Genomic DNA, 18,166 nt, shown 5'->3' on the forward strand with positions numbered 1-18,166 from the left:
AGATATTTTTTATATGCTATCAGATAGAATGATCTCCACAGAAGCCCGATCTCAATGTCATCGAGGCTGACTGGGTTTACCTGGAGAAACAGAAGCAAGCAAGTCAGCCAGAGTCTGCAGAAGAACTGTAGCAAGTTCTCCAAGATGCCTGGAACAACCCACCAACTGATTTTCTTATAAAACTGCATGACACGATACCTAAAAGAAATGATGCAGTTTTAAAGGCAAAGGGTGGTCACACCAAATGTTGATTTGATTCGGGTTTTTTTTTTACTATTTACTGCTCTTTACAGTTTTTTGATATTTACGAACTTCTCTTTTCATTATTTTTGAAAGCATCTTCACTTTACTGAATTTTTTTACATGAGCCTCAGACTTTTGCTCAGCACTGTATGTCTTACGGTCTTACATGCCTTCAGGCTTTTGTATCTTGTGCCCTATGGCAGGCAGGAGAAGAGAGAATGTTCAGGGTGGGAGTGGGGGGGACTTTGATTATGTTGCCTACCTTATCGAGGCAGCAGAAAGAGTGGACGCTATGGAGCTAGAGTCAAATCTTGATCTTCTGAGGAAGGCAAGTTAAGGAAATCATCATCGTGGCTTGTCTTCGCGAACAAAGATTTAGGAAGGGGCTACCCACAGGCGTGGGTGATTCCTTCAGCCTGCGCAATGGTTTTTTAGGTGGAGTGAAATGTGCATGGTACTGGCCCCACCCTTTACATCCGGGCTTCATCTGCCATAGCCTAGCAAGCTGGGACGGTGACATCGAGGTCCTCGGGTCGTAGGAGTTACATTGGAGTGTCATTCTCCTAGGCGGATGGCCTGACAAGGCTGACGAGCCCCACCTGCCCGGGGTTGGAGTCAGAGTTGTCCTTCTCTTAGGCTGGCTGCCAATCAAGGCTAACGAGCCCAGCCTACCCATCCAGTTATACCGCCGGACACTCGGTCACGCCATGACGTAGCAAGCTCGGTGGAAATGGGGGGCACCGACAAGAAGGTGTTGCTACGGATGCAGTAGTGTAGGAGAGGCCATTTGCAGTAGCCTCCTGCCTAGCAAGCCAGACAGTGACCACACGGCGATCACTACACTGGGAAAGGAGAGGCGATGTATTGCGCGTGCACTTTCTGGGACGTCAGGCCCAGACCTCACCCGCCCCCCCAGTTAAGGAAATGATTCCGTTTGTAATATCAAAGATGAAGGGAATATCATCATTTGGTAAGAGGCTGAACAGGACTCACTCTCTTTGCTGACGGTGTGGACTAGAGCATTTCAACTGCAGAAATCAAACTGTGATGAATGTGCCTACCCTGCCGAGAGAAGGACCAAGTATACACTCAGTGGCCACTTCATTAGGTACACCTGTATACCTGCCTGTTAATACAAAAATCTAATCAGCCAATCATGTTGTAGCAATCCATACATAAAAGCATGCAGGCATGGTCACGAGGTTCAGGTGTTGTTCAGGCTAAACATCAGAATGGGGAAGAAATGTGATCTATGTGACTTTGACCGTGGAATGAGTGTTGGTGCCAGACGGGGTGGTTTGAGTATCTCAGTAACTGCTGATCTCCTGGGATTTTCATGCTCAAAAGTGCCTGGAGTTTGCAGGGAATGGTGCAAAACAACCAAAAGATAAACATCCAGTGAGCGGCAGTTCTGTGGGCAAAAATGCTTTGTTAATGAGGGAGGTCAGAGGAGAACAGCCAGACTGATTCCAGCAAACAGGAAGGCGACAGTAACTCAAATAACCACACATTACAACAGCGGTGTGCAGAAGAGCATCTCTGAACGCACAACCTGTTGAACTTTGATGTGGATGGGCTACAGCAGCAGAAGATCACGAACAGGAGGTCCCTAATAAAGTGGCTATTGAGTGTAACTGGAGTGTGAATGGCAAATGGAGAAACATAGGCAGTACAGGGGGCATGAGGCACCAGAAGGTGGTGTTTCAGAGGTTCAGGGATGGACTCGGTGACTCTGAAGCCCGTACCTGCTGCACCGGCTTCCTCCAGCACTGCGTTCACTGTTAGCGCGCTAATATAACAAGTCAAGCTATCGTTTGGTAAGCTTCGGAAAATGACCATATGGTAGTCTATTGGTGATTGCTGCCAGTGTAAATCTTCCAATTCCAGAAATAACGAACTGACTATGGTAGCGCAATGCTTTACGGTACCAGCGGCCCAGGTTCAATTCCCACCGCTGCCTGTAAGGAGTTTGTACATTCTCCCTGCGACTGCAAGTGTTTCCTCCCAATGTGCTGGTTTCCGCCCACAGTCCAAAAAAAAGTATCGGTTAGTAGGTTAATTGGTCATTGTAAATTGTCCCATGATTAAGCTAGTGACTGGAAGGACCAACTCTGCATTCTAGCTCAGTAAATTAAAAGATAAATAAATAAATCCACTGTGCTGAGGTTTGGACTCATAGATCATCAACTGTAGATCCTGAAATGTTCATTTGACAAGCTCTGGGTCAGTCTCTATGCTCAGTGGTGAGCCTCTAATTGGTTGTATACTTGCGAAGGAGCTGGTGTGGGTGTGACCTGTCATCTTTCTCTCCCTCCCTTAGAAGCTGGACGACCTCTCCAGTTGTTCAGAAGGCAGCACCATCGATCTGACAAGCAAGGGCGACGAGATGGAGCACACCTCGGAGCACCTGGAGGAGGCCGTGGATCCAGATGACTGCTTCACCGAGGGTAGGATGCAGCTCGGCGGAGGAGAGCAGTGTGCAGGGGTTGGCAGAAAAGAGCCTCTCTATTGGATCTTCCTCTAGTTTATTTAGTAGCACGCATTAAAGGCTGAAGGGACTCAGCAAGTCAGGGCAGCATCTCACTTTGACTTCCCATTCCTTTTCCAATATGCTAGTCATGTACAGAAGCAAAACCTCATATTCCATCTGGGTAGCCTCCAACCTGATGGCATGGGCATTGATTTATCAACCTTCCGGTAATTTCTCCCCATTCCCCCTTCTCTGTTTTTCCACTCCCCATTTTACCCCTCACCTGACTACCTACCACACTCAGAAATTTGGAGAGGAGGTGACTTCAATCAGGTCCATTGCCTGAGGGAAAAAGGCAGCCGCTGCAGGTTGGGGCAGCGTAATAGAGCTTTGACCAGTGACCGTTCACCGTTTGAGATTGATTAGTAAGAGCAAACTGAAGGGAGGCAGGGGCAAGCGCAGTGGCAGTCATCTGAGTGGACAGAGTCAGAGTGGTGATCTTGAGGCTTTAGCTCTTCAAGGATTCAACTCAGAGAAAGCAAAGCTCAGATTCTTTTTCCTTCTCTTTAAATCTGCTCAGCTAGAGACAGCAGGGATTACAGGCAGGATAGTGAAATATTCCTTTTGCGAGATGTGGGGAAACAGGAAGACCTCCAGTGTCCCTGACCACTGCAACTGCAAGAGGTGCATCCAGCTGCAGCTTCTAATAATCCGCATTAAGGGGTTGGAGCTGGGACTGGATGAACTCCGGATCATTCAGGAGGCTGAGGGGATGATAGACAGGACACATAGAGAGGTAATTACACTAAGATGCAGGACATGGGAAACTGGGTGACAGGAAGGGGAAAGGGGTTAAGGAGCCAGTGCAGAATACCCCTGTAGCCATTCCCCTCAACAACAGTATATCACTTTGGATATTGTCGTGGGGAATGACCCAACAGAGGAGAGTCACAGTGGTCAAGACTCTGGCACTGAGTCTGCCTCTCAGATTCAGAAGGAAGAGGGGGAGAAGAGACACACTAGAGGATTCATTAGGGGAATGGACAGAAGTTTCTGTAGGCGACGAGATTCCTGAATGGTGTGTTGCCTCCCAGTTGCCAGGGTCTGGGATATCTCTGATCGAGCCCTCAGCATTCTTAAGTGGGAGGGTGAACAGTCAGAAGTCGTGGTACATGTAGGTTCCAATGACATGGGTAGGATGAGTGACAAGGTTCTGAAGTGGGAGTTCAGGGAGTTAGGTGCTAAGTTAAAGGGCAGGATCTCCAGGGTTGTGATTTCAGGATTGCTACTCATGCCACGTGCTAGTGAGGCTGGAACTGGGAAGATTACACATTTTAATACATGGCTAAGGAGATGGTGTAGGAGGGAGGGCATAAGGTTTTTGGATCATTGGGTTCTCTTCCAAGGAAGGTGGAAGCTGCACAGAGGGAAGGTTTGTATCTGAACTGGAGGGTGACTAATGTCCTAGTGGGAAAGTTTGTTAATGCTGCACAGTGGGGTTTAAGCTAGAATTGCAGGGGAATTGGAACTAGAATGCCAGAACAGTTAGTGGAGAGGTTGTGGTGGCAGATGCTGGTAAGACCTCGGACAAAGTTGAGAATTAAAAGGTCGAGTATGGTGCGACTAGTGTCCTAAGCTGCTTATGTTTCAATGCAAGAAGTATCGTAGGGAAGGTGGATAATAGTACTGAAGCTGAGGTAGCTGGTTTACAAACAGAGGCAATGTGCAGTAGGGAGAGGCTGCTGATGGGGCAAAATTGCAGTCAACAGGATGAGTTGCAACATAAAAGATGGACAAAATCAAAGGCTGAATACAGGACTGAAGGTGTTATATTTGAATGCACGCAGGATACGGAATAAGGTAGGTGAACTTGCAGCACAATTGAAGATTAGCAGGGATGATGTTGTCGGCATCTCTGAATCATGGCTGAAAGATTACCACTGGGAGCTTACTGGCCAAGGATACACATTGTATTGAAAGGACAGGCAGGAAGGCAGAGGTGGTGATATTGCTCTGTTGGTAACAAATTTAATCAAGTTATTAGAAAAGGTGACATAGGGTTGGAGGGTGTTGAATCATTGTGAATAGAGCTAAGGAACTGCAAGGGTAAAAAGACCCTGTTGGGAGTTGTATACAGACCCCCAAACAGTAGTAAGAATGTGGCCTACAAATTACAATGGGAGATAGAAAATGCATACCAAAAGTGTAATGTAATATTCATGGGGGACTTTGGTATACAGGTAGATTGGGAAAATCCTGTATCACAGGAGGGGGAATTTCTAGAATGCCTACGAGGTGGCTTTTTAGTGCAGTTTGTGGTTGAGCCCACTCGGGGATCAGCTATTCTGGATTGGGTGCTGTGTAATGATCCAGAATTGATTAGAGAGCTTAAGGTAAAAGAACCCTAGGGGTAACTGATCATAATATGATCGAATTCACCCTGAAATTTGAGAAGGAGAATCAGTACTACAGTGCAGTAAAAGGGCATGAGAGAGGAGTTGGCCAGAATTGATTGGAAAAGAACATTGGCAGGGATGACAACAAAGCAGCAATGGCTGGACTTTCTAGAAGCAAGTCGGAAGGCATAGGATATATACATCCCAAAGAGGAAGAAGTATTCTAAAGGAAAGATGACACAAATGTGGCTAACAAGAGGAGTCGAAGCCAACATAAAAGCCAAAGAGCATAATAGAGAAAAAATTAGTAGAAATTTAGAGGATTGGGAAGCTTGAAATACCAACAGAAGGCAACTGAAAAAGTCATTAAGTAGGTAAAGATGGAATGTGAAAGTAAGCTAGCCAATGATGTTAAACTGGATGCCAAAAGTTTTTTCAGATTCATGAAGTGTAAAAGAGAGGTGAGAATGGATATTGGACCACTGGAAAATGATGCTCGAGAGGTAGTAATGGAGGACAAGGAAATGGTGGATGAACTGAATGAGTATTTGGCATCAGTCTTCACTGTGGAAGACACTAGCAGTACGGTAGAAATTCCAGGTGTCAGGGGTCATGAGGTGTGTGAAGCTACCATAACTAGAGAGAAGGCTCTTAGGAAACTGAAAGGTCTGAGGGTAGATAGGTCACCTGGACCGGATGGTGTACACCCCAGAGTTCTGAAAGAGGTGGCTGAAGAGATCGTGGAGACATTAGTAATGATCTTTCAAGAATCACTAGATTCTGGAATGGTTCTGGAAGACTGAAAATTTTCAAGTGTCACACAACTTTTCAAGAAGGGAGAGAGGCAAAAGAAAGTAAACTATAGGCCAGTTAGTTTGACCTCAGTGGCTGGGAAGATGCTGAGGTCAATTATTAAGGATGAGGTCTCAGGGTACTTGAAGGCACATGATAAAATAATCCATAGTCAGCATGGGTTTCCTCAAGGGAAAATCTTTGAAGAAATAACAAGCAGGATAGATGAAAGGAGAATCAGTTTCAGAAAGACTTTGACAAGGTGCCACACATGAGGCTGCTTAACAAGCTACAAGGCTATGGTAATAGAGGAAATATTCTAGCATGGATAAAGCAGTGGCTGATTGGCAGGAGGCAAAAAGTGGGAATAAAGTGAGTCTTTTCTGGTTGCCTGTCTGTGACTAGTGGTGTTCCACAGGTGTCTTTGTTGGGATTGATTCTTTTTATGTTATTATGTCAATGATTTGGATGATAGAATTGACGCCTTTCTTGAAATGTTTGCAGACAATATGAAGATTGGTGGAGGGGTAGATAATTTTGAGGAAGTAGGGAGGCTACAGAAGAACTTAGACATCTTAGGAGAATGGGCAAAGAAATGGCAGATGGAATACAGTGCTGGGACGTGTATGGTCATATACTTCGGTAGAAGAAATCAAAGGATTGACTATTTTCAAAATGGAGAGAAAATACAAAAAATCTGAGGTGGAAAGGGCCTTGGGAGCCCTTGTGCAGGATTCCCTAAGGGTTCATTTGCAGGTTCAGTCTGTTATGAGGAAAGTGAATGCAATGTTGGCATTCATTTCAAGAGGACTAGAATTTAAAGGCAAGGATATAATGTTGAAACTTTATAAAACACTGATGAGGCCCCTTAGAAAGGATGTGCTGAAAGTGGTGAGGGTTTAAAGGAGATTCACAAAGATGATTACAGCATTGAATAACTTGTCATATGAAGATTGTTTGATGGCTCTGGACCTATACTCACTAGAATTCAGAAGAATGAGGGGTGACCTCTGTGAAACCTATTGAATGGTGAAAGGCCTTGATAGAGTGGATGTGAGGAGGACGTTGCCTATGGTGGGAGAGTCTAAGACCAGAGGACACAGCCTCAGAATAGAGGGGCAAACTTTTAGAATGGAGATGGGGGGAATTTCTTCAGGCAGAAAGTGGTGAATCTGTGGAATTCTTTGCCACAGGGGGCTGTGCAGGCCAAGTCTTTATGTATATTTAAGGCAGAGGATGGTCAGGGCATGGAAAGATTTGGGGAGAAGACAGGAGATTAGGGCGGGGAGGAAAACTGGATCAGCCGTAATGAAATGGAGGAGCAGACTCAATGGGCCAAGTGGCCTAATTCTGCTCCTTTATCTTATAATTTAATGGACTTGTGATGACCTATCTCCTTCCCCTTCTTTCATGGCCCACTCTCCTCTCCTGCCAGATTCCTTCTTCTTCAATCTTTTACCACTTCCACCTATCCCCTCCCACCTTCTTACTTAATCCCCTCCCCCAGGCACCCAACTTCTCCCTCACCTGCCAACTTGTACTCCGTCTCCTCTCTCCACCTCTCATTCTGGCTTCTGCCCCCTTCACTTGCAGTTCTGATGAAGAGTGTCGGCCTGAAAAGTTGACTGTTCATTTCCCTCCGTAGATGCTAGAATGGTGGGGTGGAAATACGTCTCTACCAAAGGAGGTGTAAGGTATTCTTTTTCACCACTAGCCTGCAGGTCACCCTTGGAGAGGGTGTAGCACCTGCTTAGCCCCCGATCAGGGTGACGTCAAGTCATAAGTCCAGGTGGTGGATGGTCGTATGAGCAGCTGGTGCATATCAGAAGTCCTGGTTATGTGACCGCTGACGCCAGGCAGGCAATCTCTGAAGAGTATTGATAACGTCTGGGGTCACCCGTCTAGTAAAGACACTGCCCAGAAGAAGGCACTGGCAAACCATTTCTGTAGAAAAATTTGCCAAGAACAATCATGGTCATGGAAAGATCATGAATGCCTACATCCTATGACAGCACAGAACGAGCAAACGGACATCGATGCTGCCTGTGTTTTGTGTGCATTGCTTAAGATTTCCAGCATCTGTAGTATTTCTTATGTTTATGGTGTATTCTGTATGACAGGAATACAATATTACAGTAACTTCATGGTACATACTACTTACATTTTTGAATTATAACAAGGACGTCTCTAATCAGAACACACTCAAGCCCATGAGGAGCCCAATGGTCTGGAAAATCCCACATTGTGTCTGTCATTACCGTGATCTCCTTCTCCAGGAACATTGGCAAAGATGAAACCCCTGTAGAGGGACAGACACTTGGATTGAGCAGAGCCCTCAGCTGCTACCTTCTGGACCCTGTCCACCTGAATGGACACCTGTCAGGAGCAAACTGACCAGGAGAATCCCCAACTCTACACTCCCTGCGTAGGGAGTGTGGGACAGGTCGTGCAGAGGGAGAGTTACTCCCTTTCATCCGTTGTAAAGAGATGCACAGAACAAGAGATAATACTCCAGTAGTGGCCAGACGTTCCTTGCTCTTGTTCTTACTTCTCCCAGTTACAAGCTCCAGGATACTCTAAGCATTTGTAATCACACCCTCAACCTGTCCTGGTCCTTCCAATGATTCAACAATGCAACATAACCCTCCCCTCCTTTGCTCTGCTTTGCAAAGTGCTGTTGTTCACCTCCCTCTGCATCACAGGTTCACCTTTGCCCTTTTTGGTTAACTCCAAACAAGAGGATGCATCCGCACCATCTGATCACGTGCTCTGCGCACATGCGTACGGCAGGGTAGAGACAGCACAGGTTAGACACAGAGTGAAGCTGCCTCTGCACTGTCCCATCACACATTCCCAGGGCACAGAGTGGACCTCCCTCTATACCAGCCCATCACACACTCCCAGGGCAGGGACAGCACAGGTTAGACAGAGTAAAGCTCCCTCTAGATTAGTCCTCATCCCAGCAACATCCTTGAAAATTTTCTCTGTACTCTTTCAATCTTATTGATGTATTTCTTGTAGGTAGGTAACCAGAACCACACACAATACTCCACATTAGGCCTCACCATTGAAATGAATTGTCTTTATTTCTTACTTTCTTCACATACATGAGGAGTAAAGATCTTTATGTTATGTCTCCATCTAAACGTGCCACATGCAATCATAGTAATTTATAATAAATAGAACAGTCGATGTAATATGGAGTACACTCAAATCAGTGTGAGTTCATCAGTCTGATGGCCTGGTGGAAGAAACTGTCCTGGAGCCTCGTGGTCCTGGCTTTCATGCTGCGGTACCGTTTCCCAGATGGTAGCAACTGGAACAGTTTGTGGTTGGGGTGACTCGGGTCTCCAGTGTCTCATGCTGAGGGTCCAATTGCACAAATTGGAATACTGTATGCACTTGGTATAATGTTTGAGGCTAACTTTTTTTCAGGCAATATGACAGCAAGGTACAAATTCAATTTCAATCAATATAACAATCCCATGATGCACCTCTTTTCACATGGGAACAATTTTGTGTGACCAAACACCTACCATATTATTATGAAGATGAAGACCTACCCTTCACGTTTCAGAACTGGTAATCTTCCCACTTGAATGCACCATGAAATTTCCAGAAACTTCTATGAATTTTGACTGCAAGTGAAGAAGGAGAGTTGATTTCAAAAGGACATTGGTCAGACCACACTTCAGGTGTTGTGAGCAATTTTAGGCCCCGTTTCAAAGAGGGTCCTCCGCTATTCCTCTTCCTCATGTTTTTTTCCAAAAAAATGATCCCATGGGTTAATGTATGAGGATATGAGGAACATTTGATGGCTCTAACCCTTCTAATCTCACATGAGATTAGAAGCATGAGGGGGATTTCATTGAAACCTATTGAATATTGAAAGGCCTAAACAGTGTGGATGTGCAGTGGATGTTTCCTGTAGTGGGGGAGTCTAGGAGTGTAGCCTCAGAATAGAGGGACTTCTCTTTACAACAGGGATAGGGAAGAATTTCTTTAGCCAGAGGACAGTAAATCTGTGGAAGTCATTGCCACAGATGGCTGTGGAGGCCAAGTCATTGGGTATATTTAAAGTGGAGATTAATAGGTTCTTGATTAATGTGGGTATCAGAAGTTAAAGGGAGAAGGCAGGAGAGTGGGGTTGAGAGGGATAATAAATCAGCCGTGATGGAATGGCAGAGCAGACTCTATGGGCCAAATGGCCTCATTCTGCTCCTGTGACTTATGGCCTTATGGACATGCAAACCTATTGTGCTCAAGGGTCCAAAATGTCAAGGACTCCTTTTCCAAGTGCTGTCATTTCATAGGTAATTATAAGGCATGATTAGATCCTATATCAATCAGTCCCATTGGTCCCATTCCCCTTCTCTTTCTCAGAACCCAGAGACATCGTGGTTTTAATGTAAGTGGGCTGATTATGGCCAAGGGTCACAAAGGTACCATGGCCGTTAGCGTAACGCTTTACTATGCCAGCGATCGGAAGATTGGGCTTCAATCCCCACCGCTGTCTGAAAGCAGTCTGTACGTTCTCTCTATCACAGCGTGGGCTTTCTCCTGGTGCTCCAGTTCCCCTCCCACATTCCGGTTAAAGTTAGTAAATTGTGGAGCCAAAAGCATGGTGACACTTGCAGGCTGTGTCCCCCCCCCCCCCACCTCCAGTACGTCCTTGAACTCTGTTGGTCGTTGACACGAACTATGCATTTCACTGTGCGAACATGTGACAGATAAAGCTAATCTGATCTTTCCCACTCTGTACGACTCTACCACTCTTTGCTCCAGTACAGTGTCCTCTTGGGGATTGCCAGCATCTTCTGCATTGAAAAGCCCTGGTGATTAATTCTAGTTCCAGGCAGTCCATTGTACATTAGCAAACACTGCTATGCTCTGGCTGTTTAAGCGATGATCTGCTGTATGAATTGCAAGCCGCAGAAGCCTCCCGTTCTGCTGCTTTGTGGCCTCGGTGGAGGTGGGGTTAAAAGATGAGTTGGCACACGTTGCATCTGGCACAGCTGCTTAATGCAAATTGCATTAGGTGGCATCTGCTCAGAGACTCTTGTCAGCCACTGAATGCAGGTAGAAGATATGTTAAACTCCACGCATCCTGCACCTCAGGAGATGTATGAGGGCAGTGACAAGCTAAAGCCTGAGTCAACAAGTCCCAGCCTCAAGTCAAGTTGCTGGCAGAAGCCACGTTGCCCTCAGAGATTACTGGTTTATAACTTAGGCTGACAGTACCAGCTGTAGTCTTAACAGTAACACTCAACATAGTGGTTCACAGCACCAGCTGTAGAATTTGGGTTCAATTCCCGCTGCTGCATGTATGGAGTTTGTATGTTCTCCCTGTGACCTCTGAGTACTCTGGTTTCCTTCCACATTCCAAACACATGTAGGTTAGAGTTAGTTAGCTGTTGGGTGACTGGGTTGATGCCAACACTTATGGGCTTCCCCCAGCACATCTCGGACTGTGTTGGTCTTTGACACAACCAGTGCAATTCACTGTATGTTTTGATATGTCAATGTACATGTGAACAAGTAAAACTAATCATTGAGGCACAGAGAAGGGAGGTTGTTCAGATTTAATCATTCTATCAATGGCACCATTTGGACCCCAGGCTTTGGAATTCCTACCCAAGTTTCAACCCCACTTTCCACACTGCAGGAAGGTTGTGATTACACTGGGGCTGATTCAGAGGAGGTTCTCCAGGATGGTTTGTCTTGGATGGAGGTTTTGATTAGGAGGAGAAACTCGATAGGCTGGGAATGTTACTCTCAGATCTATGGCCAAGAAGGGAAATGATAGGAGTGTGCAGGGGTATGTAGATAAGGTAGACAAAGAGGAATCTCTCATATTGGCAAAGGTGATGGGTGGAAGGTGAAGGGTTGGAGATTTAGAGTGGATTTGAAGAATCCAAAAAGATGCTAAAATCTAGAATTGACAGTGTTAAGGAGGTATTAAGATGAACACTAGAAATACCATGGTGTAAACTGTCGAAGGCTGCTGGTCAACTGCTGGATCAGGATCAGAATCGATATTGCTGACATATATTGTGAAAATTGTTGGTTTGCAGCAGCAGTACACTGCAAGGCATTACAAATACTATAATTTACAATAAGAAATATATATAAAAAGATAAATTATAAGTTCAAAAAGGGAGCAAAAATACTGAGGTAATTAGTGTTCATTGTCTGTTCAGAAATCTAATGGTGGAGATGAAGAAGCTTTTCCTAAAATATTGAGTATGTGTCTCTAGGCTCCTGCACCTCCCCTCTGATGGTAGTAGTGAGAAGAGAGCATGTCCTGGGTTGTTAGGGTCTTTAATGATGGGTGCTGTCTTTATTGAGGCATCACCTGTTGAAGATGACGGTGTGGGGGCTGGTGCCCATGATGGAGCTGGCTTAGTTTACAACTTTCTGCAGCTCTTTCTGATCCTGTGCAGTGGCCCCTCCATATTGGATGGTCAGAATGCTCTCTCCATGGAACATCTGTAGAAATTTGCCAGTGTCTTTGGTGGCATACCAATTCTCCTCAAAATCCTAATGAAATATAGACACTGGCTGGCCTTCTTTGTAACTTAATCAATATGTTGGGCCCAGGACAGATCCCAGGAACTTGAAACTGTTCATCCTTTCCACTGCTGCCTTTCAACCGAGTAAATTATACACAATCTTTATGAGACAGAACACATTTATAACAGCAAAATGGCAAACCTTAGTGCAGAGCGATCAGACTGGTCATAGTGTTGCTGAACTATAATGATTAGCATTGTGCCCCTTGGCCAAGGCCCAACTGTTTGAAGGGAGGTGGCTGTTCTTGAACCTGGTGGTGTTGGGTCTTCTGTAGCTGCTGTCAGATGGATCCTCGGATATTGATGGTGTTACGTTTTTCCAAGGAAGCCCTGAGCACAACATCATTTCATAGAACATAGAACACTACAGCGTTGTCCAGGCACATTCGTCCACGATCCTGTTCAGACTTTTAAACTACTCTAAGATTAATCTAACCCTTCCGTCCTACATAACTAAGAGTCTCTTAAATGTCCCTCATGTATCTGTCTCTCCCAGCACCCCTCCTGGCAGAGTGTTCCATGCGCCCACCATTCTATGTGTAAAAAAGACTTATCTCTACAATCCCAATTTTTTTTTACTCTAATCACCTTAAAGTTATATCCTCCCATATTTCCTCTGTCCTTGCAGCCCACACTGCAAACCCATCTGGCTGAGAAATGCAGGTACAAACAGAATCAGAATCATAGAGACAGAGAGTCACAGAAAACTACAGCGCAGAAACAGGACCTTCCCCCCATCTAGTCCGTGCTGAACTATTAATCTGCCTAGTTCCATTGACCTCCACCTGGACCGTAGCCCTCCATACCCCTCCCATCCATGTACCTATTCAAACTTCTCTTAAAGGATGAATTGAACCCGCATCCACCAGCTCGTTCCGCACTCTCAATTTCCCCTCCTTCTCCTACACACTAGGAAATAAGGTCCTAACCTATTCAATCTTTCCCTGTAACCCCGACCCTCAAGTCCCAGCAACATCCTTTTAACTTTTCTCTTTACTCTTTCAATGGTATTGACATCTTTCCTGTAGGTAGGCACCCAAAACTGGACACACCATACCAGATTAGGCCTTACCAACTTCAACATAACATCCCATCATAGACATGACCGACCACACGTAAAGCCACATTGACTATCAGTAATCAGTCCCTGCCTATCCAGTTACCTATGTATCCAGTTCCAGTAGCTTACCCACTATGGGTGTTCATTTATATAAAGATTAAATAAGTAGTACAAAAAAGAGCAAAAAAATAATGAGGTAGTGTTCTTGTGTTGGTTCACTGTCCTTTCAGAAATCTGATGGTGGAGGGGAAGTAGCTTTTGTTAAAACATTGAGTGTGTGTCGACAGGCCCTTCTGGATGATGGTAATGAGAAGAGGGTGTGTTCTGGGTGCCTGGGATCCTTGCTGATGGATGCTGCCTTTTTGAGGGATTGTCTTTAATAGACGTCCTCAATGCTGGGGAGGCTAGTGATGGAGCTGACTGATCTTGTGCCCCTCTGCAGCTTTATCCAGTCCTGTGCAGTGGCCCGACCAGACCAGAAACTAATGCAATCAGTTAGAATGCTCTTTACTGTACATCTACAGAAATTTGCACAGGGCAATGTGTATGAATTAGCTCATGGAATGTAGAACAGTACAGCAGAGACACAGGCCCTTCAGCCCACATTGGTGTGCTGAACCAGCTCAATTAATAGTCAGATAGCCAATTGAACTGATCCCCTGTGCCTACACAGTGTCTGTATCCTTCAATTTTCCTCATGCCCGTCTAAACATCTCTTCAAATTGTTATCACATCGAGCGCTGTTTCCTAGATGTGAGCCTGCCCTGTCTGAACCGGCTGAAATCAGATACGCAGGACGAGTTCAGCCTCACTGCACACTGCTGGGTAGAGTTAACAGAAGAGGCTTTAGGTAGCTGGTTCCTTTTGTGATGACTGAAATGCAAGTAATAAAGACAAGTGGTTCTGTACCAAGTGTGGTGGATGATGGGGGGGGGGGGGGGTACAGTTACTCTAATGGATTGAATGGAGCATGGAGTGGTTATTTATTTGAAAGGAAAATGATACCCAGCATCCTGTTACATAAGTGCATTTAACTCACTATCATAATTGCTTAATGTTGCACTAAATCAGGCCAGATTTCCAATGTCAAACTGAATTAGACAGCGCTATTTGCTGAATTAGTTTCCCTTTCACTGGGTTGGATAAACATGCATTGTCTTCTCTGCAGCGTCGGAGGCTGAGAGGCGGTCAGATAGAAGTATTTAAAATGTGATGGGAGACATAGATAGGGCAGATAGAATCTTCCACCCACCCCCACAACATCCCAGGACAGAAATGTCAAACGAAAGGGCATGGATTTAAGGTGAGAGAGCAGGAAGGTTTAAGGGAGAAGTGTGGGGTAAGGATTGGTTTTTGCACAGCAGATGCCCAGAATGCACTGCCACAGGAGGTGGTGGAAGCATATTTAACAGCAATGCATTTAGACAGGCTCATGAAAGGCAGGGAAAGCACACACCCAGCAAAATACCTTTTCTAAAAGCTCCTTTCCATGCACCATTCAATCCTTTAGAGTAACTATACACCCCCACCCCATCCTCATCCACCACACTCTGTACAACACATCCTCTTTTCCCTCTCTCACCTGATCTCCTTGCCTCCCCACTGGCTCCCTCTGGTGCTCCCCCCCCAATCCCTCTTTTCTTTCTTCCATGGCCTTCTGTCCTCTCCTATTAGACTCCTCCTTCTCCAGACCTGTATCTTTCAGCAATCAGCTTCCCAGCTCTTTACTTCATCCCTTATATACTTACAGTCATTCACAGTTTTCATTATTACATATCACAATGTACAACTGCCACATAACAACAAATTTCACAACATACACCGGTGAAATTAAACCTGATTCTGATTCTGATCTTAAAAGTGTCTTCCCCCAGCCAGTTAATCTGATCAACCATTCTGGTTAACCCCCCCCCCCCCCACATCTATAACCCCAGTCATTGCACTGTAAACACTTCAAACCACTTCTTATAACACTGTTTACAGTGTAAATATATGCCATTATTTACGTATTTGTTCAAAGTTTATTCCATATTTGTACTTTAACCTCTATTTTTATGTAATTCTTTATAATGTTGAATGTTGTACCCTGACCAAAGCACAAGAGCAAATTCCAAATTTGTGTAAGTGTATATGGCGAATAAAGTTAATCCTTGATCCTTGTTTCTTGGAATAGACAAATATCGACCATGTGCAAAAAGATGGTATTAGTTAGGATTGGCACAAATATAATAGGCCAAAGGGCCTATTCTCATCCTGTGAGGTTCTGTGATTTATATTTATTGTCCATTGGCATCAGCCAATGAACTGTTTGCAAGTTTTATTAACAATGAAAGAGTACAAATATTTATGGAAAATCCTATGAAAAGTAATGGATGCGGCTCAGTCTATCACGGGTAAAGCCCTCCCCACCTTTGAGCACATCTACACGAAGCATTGTCACAGCAAAGCTGCATTCATCATCAGGGCCCCCCACCACCCAGGTCACCGAACTATTCTCACAACTTATGGGCTCATTTTCAAGGACTCATCATCTCATGTTCTCGATATTTATTTATTATTTTTTTCTTTTATATTTGCAGTTTGTTGTGCACACTGGTTGACGCCCTATTTTAGCATGGTCTTTCATTGATTCTATCATGGTTACTTTTCAACCTACTCCAAGATCACATAGCCCTCCATTTACCTATCTAACGTCTCTCAAATGTCCCTAATGTATCTGCCTCTACCACCACTGCTGTTGAGAGTTGGTGAGAGCACTGGTGGTAGACTGCGTACATTATCAGACTCCTTACCTGAGGAAGGATGTTAATGCTTTAGGTGTGGTTTGGAGAAGGCTTATTGGACTGATATCTGGAGTGGGTGGGTTGTTTCATGAAGAAAGGTTAGAGAGGCTGGTGTACGGTCACGCACTTTGGTAGAAGAAATAAACGGGCAGACTATTATTTAAATGGGGAGAGAATTCAAAGTTCTGAGATGCAACGGGACTTGGGAGTCCTCGTGCAGAATACCCTTAAGGTTAACCTCCAGGTTGAGTCGCTGGTGAAGAAGGCAAATGCAATGTTGGCATTCATTTCTAGAGGAACCGAGTATAGGAGCAGGGATGTGATGTTGAGGCTCTATAAGGCACTGGTAAGACCTCACTTGGAATACTGTGTGCAGTTTTGGGCTCCTCATTTAAGAACGGATGTACAGGCATTGGAGAAGGTTCAGAGAAGATTCACTAGAATGATTCCGGGAATGAGAGGCTTAACATATGAGGAACCGCTCTTTGACTGCACTCCTTGGAGTTTAGAAGAATGAGGGGGGACCTCATAGAAACATTTCGAATGTTGAAAGGCATGGACAGAGTGGATGTGGCAAAGTTGTTTCCCACGGAGGGGGAGTCTAGTACGAGAGGACATGACTTGAGGATTGCAGGGCGCCCATTCAAAACAGAGATGCAAAAAAAATTTTTTAGCCAGAGGGTGGTGAATCTATCGAATTTGTTGCCACGGGCAGCTGTGGAGGCCAGGTCATTGAGTGTACTTAAGGCAGAGATTGATAGGTATCTGAGTAGTCATGGCATCAAAGGTTGTGGTGAGAAGGCGGGGGAATGGGACTAAAGGGGAGATTGGATCAGCTCATGATGAAATGGTGGAGCAGACTTGATGGGCCGAATGGCTGACTTCTGCTCCTTTGTCTTATGGTCTTATGGTGTGTGGCAGAGTGAGTCTGGCAGATATGAATTGGGGCCAGGCATTGAGGACCTGACTAACAGTGATGGAAGGAGGTCAGAGTGAAGAGAATGTGCGTGGAGGAATCTGTGGAGAACTTGTTGATTGAATAGGAGCCGACTTCAGTGATTCCCCTCTCAACTCCCCAGCGCAAAACTTTGCCATGACATAGAACTAACTCAGACTGAGCCCTGACCAACTAATTACTGTAGCGGTTGAATGAGAACACGTGAGTCAGCAAATGGGAATGTGTGAAGCCAGCTTTGGCTCAATGGGTTGCCATGGAAGGTCTCATGAAAGGCCTCCTTAAAGCCACCCTCAAAGTGAAATTCTCATTTTCTTCCTTCCCTGAAGTTGGGAAGGACTCAGAATGCCAGTCCTTCACTCTGGTGGAGCCCTGAGCCCTCCCTCCCTCTCTCTGGTTCTCTCTTTTCTCCCTCTCTTTCTTCCTTTCTCTCTCTCTCTCCCTCTTCCTCTCTCATTCTCTCTGTACCCTGCTCTCTCTCTCTCTCTCTCTCTCTCTCTCTCTTTTTCACTGTCTCCCTCTCTTCCTTTCTCCCTCTCACTTTATTTCTCTCTTTCCACAGCCTGCGTCCGCCACTTCAGCTGCTGCCAGATTGATGTGACGACCGGCTTCGGCAGGATCTGGTGGAACCTGAGGAAAACCTGCTACAAAATTGTGGAGCACAACTGGTTCGAGAGCTTCATCATCTTCATGATCCTACTGAGCAGTGGAGCCCTGGTCAGTCGCAAATTCGCTTTGGGCTTGGGCCGAGAGGCACCAGACTTCATAGACCCTGTCTTTGCTCCAGAACATCTCTTGGTTGTGATATTATTAGTTGTCCTGTCCTGTGGCACCAGAACAGGCCCTGCAGCCTACTGGGCCCATGCTGGCTTTAACTACTCATCCCAATTCCAAG

The 18,166-nt window shown here is 45.3% G+C and overlaps 1 protein-coding gene across 1 annotated transcript in view; it reads left to right on the forward strand.

Annotated features, from left to right (window-relative positions):
* scn5lab (sodium channel, voltage gated, type V-like, alpha b) overlaps positions 1-18,166 on the forward strand; it is a 672,977-nt gene that overhangs the window by 577,632 nt on the left and 77,179 nt on the right. Inside the window, exons 19-20 of the mRNA XM_059971792.1 lie at positions 2,564-2,690; positions 17,834-17,988. Of these exons, the coding sequence (XP_059827775.1) occupies positions 2,564-2,690; positions 17,834-17,988 (282 nt within the window). The remainder of the gene's footprint in view (positions 1-2,563; positions 2,691-17,833; positions 17,989-18,166) is intronic.

The sequence above is a fragment of the Hypanus sabinus genome, chromosome 6, assembly GCF_030144855.1.
Source record: "Hypanus sabinus isolate sHypSab1 chromosome 6, sHypSab1.hap1, whole genome shotgun sequence".
Classification (NCBI taxonomy): Eukaryota; Metazoa; Chordata; class Chondrichthyes; order Myliobatiformes; family Dasyatidae; genus Hypanus; species Hypanus sabinus.